This window comes from Ictalurus punctatus, chromosome 27 (assembly GCF_001660625.3).
Source record: "Ictalurus punctatus breed USDA103 chromosome 27, Coco_2.0, whole genome shotgun sequence".
NCBI lineage: Eukaryota > Metazoa > Chordata > Actinopteri > Siluriformes > Ictaluridae > Ictalurus > Ictalurus punctatus.
In genome coordinates, this window is record NC_030442.2 from 9,009,670 (window position 1) to 9,014,959 (window position 5,290).

General features: G+C 34.1%; 1 protein-coding gene across 3 annotated transcripts; it reads right to left on the minus strand.

The window, feature by feature from the left end:
* Positions 1-255: 255 nt before the first annotated feature.
* On the minus strand, positions 256-4,595 carry LOC108259274 (uncharacterized). Of its 3 annotated transcripts, none has more exons than XR_008393585.1 (4): positions 4,541-4,595; positions 3,884-4,166; positions 3,035-3,521; positions 256-1,177 (listed from the first exon to the last, which is right to left on the minus strand). XR_008393585.1 is itself a non-coding variant. In XM_053676473.1 (4 exons), the coding sequence occupies exons 2-4, from the start codon at positions 4,162-4,164 to the stop codon at positions 1,173-1,175; spliced, it is 759 nt and encodes a 252-aa protein (XP_053532448.1). In that variant the 5' UTR covers positions 4,165-4,166; positions 4,541-4,595; the 3' UTR covers positions 256-1,172. The 3 variants fall into 3 exon arrangements, 2 of the variants coding, with proteins under 2 accessions (XP_053532448.1, XP_017314084.1); XM_053676473.1 differs by having other exon boundaries at positions 3,049-3,521; XM_017458595.2 differs by lacking the exon at positions 256-1,177 and having other exon boundaries at positions 2,689-3,521.
* Positions 4,596-5,290: the final 695 nt, after the last annotated feature.

A 5,290-nucleotide genomic window follows, 5' to 3' on the forward strand; every position in this document is an offset into this window, starting at 1 on the left:
TGAACATTTTTCGAATGTTCATCGGATTTTCGAAAAACATATGGATATGTTTAACATGTGACTGATTGGTGTTTCTTGTTGTCCAGGTGTGCCCTGTTAGATTGATTGATTGAACAATTTCAAGTACAGTACTGTGAAAAAGTATTTGCCCATTCCTAATTTCTTCTGTTTTTGTGTATATCTTCTACTAAACTGTTTCTGAAATTTAAACTAAATCTAAGATAAAACAAAGGCAACCTTAGAAAACACAAAATGTAGATTTAAATGATATTTATTTATTGAAGCAAAAAAGTTATCCAGTACCAACGGGGCCTGTGTGAAAATTTAATTCCCCAAATATATGAAACTGCATTCATAATGGGGTTCAGCTGGACTAAACACAACCAGGCCTGATTATTGTAAACCCTGTTCAATCAAATCAACACTTAAATAGAAATTTTTCAACAGCATGAAGGTTAAAAGGTCTTACCCAAGTAACACATTGTGCCAAAATTGAAAGAAATTCCAGAAATGATGAGGAAGAAGGTGATTGAAATACGTCAGTCTGGGAAAGGGTTACAAAGCTATTTCAAAGGCTCTGGAACTCCAAAGGACCACAGTGAGAGTTGTTCTCTCCAAATGGAAAAACTAGGCGTAGTAACGAACCTTCCCAGAAGTGGCCGACCTTCCAAAATTCCCCCAAGAGCACAGCAACTACTCATCCAGCAAGTCACAAATGAGCCAAGGACAACATCAGAGGACCTACAGGCCTCTCTTGCATACATAAAGGTGACTGTTCTTGACTCCACTATCAGAAAGACACTGTGCAAAAATGGCATCCATGGAAGAGTGGCGAGGTGAAAACCACTGCTAACCCAGAAGAACATTAAGACTCATATGAATTTTGCTAAAACGCACCTTGATGATCCTTAAACCTTTTGGGAGAATGTTCTGTGGATAGATGAGTTGAAAGTGGAACTGTTTGGAAGACAGGGGTCCCGTTACATCTGACATAAACCAAACACAAAATTCCACAAAAAGAACATCATACCTACAGTGAAGCATGGTGGTGGAAATGTGATGATGTGGGGATGCTTTGCTGCTTCAGGGCCTGGGAAACTTGCAATAATTGAGGGAAACATGAATTCTGCTCTCTACCAGAAAATCTTAAAGGAGAATCTTCACTTCGGTCTTCAGTCTGTAAGCAGAAATTTAAGCGAAAATGGATTATTCAGCAAGACAATGATCCAAAGCATAGGAGTAATGAATGTCTTTAAAAAAAAAAAAAAAAAAAAAAAAAAGGCTAAATTAAAGTCTTGGAGTGGCCAAGTCAAAATCTTGACTTGAACCAATTGAGATGCCGTGGCTGGACCTTAAATGGGCAGTTAATGCTTGAAAACCCTCCAGTGTGGCTGAACTAAAGCAGTTCTGCAAAGAACAAAATTCTGATCTCCATTTATCAGAAGCATTTGGTTGCAGTTATTGCTGCTAAATGTGGCACACTGGTGATAGGTCTTGGATAACTTTTTTTGCTTCCAAAAATAAATAAATAAATAAAAACTGTATTGTGTGTTTACTCAGGTTGCCTTTGTTTTATGTTGTATTTTGTTTGAAGATCTAAAACTATTTAGTATGAGATATACACAAAGACAGTAGATATCAGGCAAATACTTTTCCACAGCACTGTATTTTGAGATTGAGTTGCTCTGTAGCCATTTTAATGATAGTCTGATGATTAACTGCTAGGGATGGGTGTAACCAAAATCATGAAATTGTGGGTCATGTACGACCTTACCATCACAAAATATGATTTTTTAAAAATTAGAAACTAGAATGAGACTTCCCCCTTTTACATCTGTATTTTAGCATCCCTGCTGTAATATTTTTTTTCCAGCCACACTAATTAAAGATGTCTGATATCCTCTATAGTCTTCCACATAGATACAAAATTGTTTGACATTTACATTGCCTAGAAAAGTAAGTGAGTGGAAGGAAAAGAGACTATTATAATATATAATAACATATATTATTACATATTATACACAGATGCACACACCACACACAAACTTTGGAGCATTGTGTCATTGAGGCACTCTCTCAGGCAATTTAATCAGAATATAACTTGTGTTTATATATATATATATATATATATATATATATATATATATATATATATATATATATATATATATATATATGTATATATATATATACAGAAACGTGTACTTTTGGAATGGCAGAATGTCTTAAAATGTATTTCTTTTTTTAACATTTAAACTTGGACCACATTATTACTTAAATCATTGGCTGTATGAATACACTTAAATGACAGCTTAATTATTTTTTCTTTTTTTGTGCATTTATTTAAAGATGGCATGCACCGTCTGTTTGTCACTGGTGTTACCTTACTCATTTGGCAATAATAAAAACCTTTATGAAATATTATTTTTCAATCTCTTCACTACATGTAGTCAGAGGTAGAGAATAACATTGATAATGCAACAAATCAGAAAATTATTATTTTATTTTGATTTGTTATGGTTTGTTAAAAGTGTGGTTGAATGATGTTTTTTTAAGTTGCACAACTATGAATTTCCTATAAAAATAAGAATATTAAAAAATAACTGTAATAAACAAGTAATGATGCAATCCTTGGAATCTGAACTCTTAAGTGTAGCAACATGTAATGAATATAAGATTATCATCATGTCAAACATGACACATTTTATTTAATGATACAGAAAAAACACACAGTAACACCAGTGACACAATGAAACACCAGTGACATACAAGACCAAAAATCCTTATTCCTCAACTAATTAAGAAAATGGTTTCATTTGGCATGCAGTCAAACTCATTGACAATATGTCAAAACACTTGAACGTTCATAAACAACAGTTTAAGCACATTTGAACTGAATTAAAAGTAACAACTAAAAAGGCCCAACAAAGACTATTATCTAAACTGCAGTTGTCTGCTACTATTTTATGTCATGCTATGTTACTAGGTTATAACTTAGAGGGGTAAACTGTCCCCATTTTACAATTTATGTTACCTTATTTCACTTGCCTTGCTGTCTCAGAATGATCTCCCAGAACCTCTGATCAATTTCAGCTGAATGCCTATTCAGTGCTAGGGGCTCTGGAATCAGGCACATGATCTGGTCATCATGATACCAGTTAATATCATCTCTGGAACTTGGCCAGAAGAACTTATTCACTCCATTTCGGTGCATGCACTTGACTTCCACATTATTTTCCTCCACTTTCAATATTATGCCAGGGTAGGGTTCATCATCATAGCGAACAACACACCATTGCCCACTGTGATGGTCTTCGAGGACATTGGGTCTAAACTCTTGAAGAATGTTTTGTGTTTTAACTTCTGGACTGACCAGATTTGCATGCTGAAGTCGTATGTTACGTTTCTTCGCCTTTTCATATCTGCGTTTCCAAAGGATGATCTCATCTTTCAGTTTCTCTATTTCTCTTCGATTGCTTTGTGCATCTCTCCTACGTGCTCGCCTCTCTTGTTGTGGTTGTCTGTAAAACAAAAGTATTTTCTTGAAAAAAGTTTCTCTCTCTCTCTCATATATATATATATATATATATATATATATATATATATATATATATATATATATATTTGTGTGTGTGTGTGTGTGTGTGTATAAATATATATATATATATACACACACACACACACACACACACACACATATATATATATATATATATATATATATATATATATATATAAAATATATATATATAATAATAATTATAAAGATGCACATTTACTATTCACATTCACAAAGCGTGTGAATGAATAGTAAATGTGCATTTTTATAACTATTTTATCACTCTTGATTTCTGGATCTGTAACAGTTCAGTTCAGTTAGTACCTTGAAACGTTGGGTGATGGGTTGCTGTCTGTTGATGATGGAGTGGTCACCGCTCCTGCTCTAAGTCCTGCCCTGTGCCGTTGCTGACGGACTCTCCATGCCTTTCGTTGTGCTTTCTTCTCTCTTTCACTTAGCTCACTCACTCTTTTCCTCTTTTTCATTTCAACATCTCTGATATAGCCCTGCTTCCTGCTCTGCAAATATCCTTTTCTGCGTTCGGGATCAGCATCCCTACGCTGCCTGTAATGCCGCTGCTTCTCAGCTGCACTCAATTTAGCCATAACTGTGCAAAGGAGCATTAACAATGAGAAAGAACTTATAATCCTGAAAACTGATATTCTATGCAAATGAACTCAAGGAACAGCTTTGAATAAAGTTTATTTATACATGTCACTGTAGTTACTCATCGTCACTGGTGTTATCTATTTTTCATGAAAAATGCATTTTACAAAATGGCTGCTACAGGGCCTCAATCCCCATGTTGTAAATCATGGCATACACACTAAAATATGTAATTTAATCCATTTGTATAAATTTTTTTTTACATTTCCCTAAGAATAAAGTAGGTCATACCAGTGACCTCAACTAAAAGCTTCATATGAAATTGTGATATAAATGACAACATTTCTAATAACTAAAAAGAGACGGTGGACTTACCATCTGCCTTTCCTCATAGATCCTCAGGGAAGGGGCCACAGGCAGTCAAATTATGACATCAGTATGATTTTTTATTTCAAAATAAGATACTTTTATTGTACAGAACTACCAATGAGATGACTCCAGGGGACAACTACTTTTATAATATATTTTATATATATATTTTTTGACATTTAGTTTTTTAAGTCATTTATATCACATATTTGATAGTTATGCATACATTATTGTTGTTTAAATAGTAAAAAAACAAACAAACAAAAAAAACAACATGTTTCTGACTTCAACATACAGCACTCAACCTCTGTACAAGACAGTGGGGACAAGCACTTTTATGGTGCTTGGAATTCTATATAATTGATTAAAAAAACATATAGCCACATTGATGGCTCAATAATGTGTAATTGTTCAAATAACATATTGTTTTACTTTAAAATATAAATACATTGTAACTTTATATGTGTATAAAGTGTTTTTTCAAGTGTAATCATTCTGTGAAGTCCAGGGTTAGAAAAATGCACATTTCCGTAGAATGACCCATATTTGTTTACATTTGTACATTTTCGTCTTTTGCTACTGTATTTAAAAATACGTCTTCCTAAACTTTTATTTTGAAATAAGTGGTTCGACGCGACCGGAAGTCAATCACTTTTGCTGGGGCCTCTTCGGTTTTTCTACCCGTATTTCGAACAGGTAGCCGACCGTTTTAGCGCAGGAGGTGGGGCTTGTTGGAATATGGGTGGGGATAATTAC

Excerpts from the sequence above, each read along its gene's own strand:
- LOC108259274 (XM_017458595.2), bottom strand. The coding sequence starts at position 4,164 with ATGGCTAAATTGAGTGCAGCTGAGAAGCAGCGGCATTACAGGCAGCGT. Across the intron at positions 3,522-3,883 it reads CCATCACCCAACGTTTCAAG|ACAACCACAACAAGAGAGGC; the intron begins GTACTAACTGAA and ends TTTGTTTTACAG.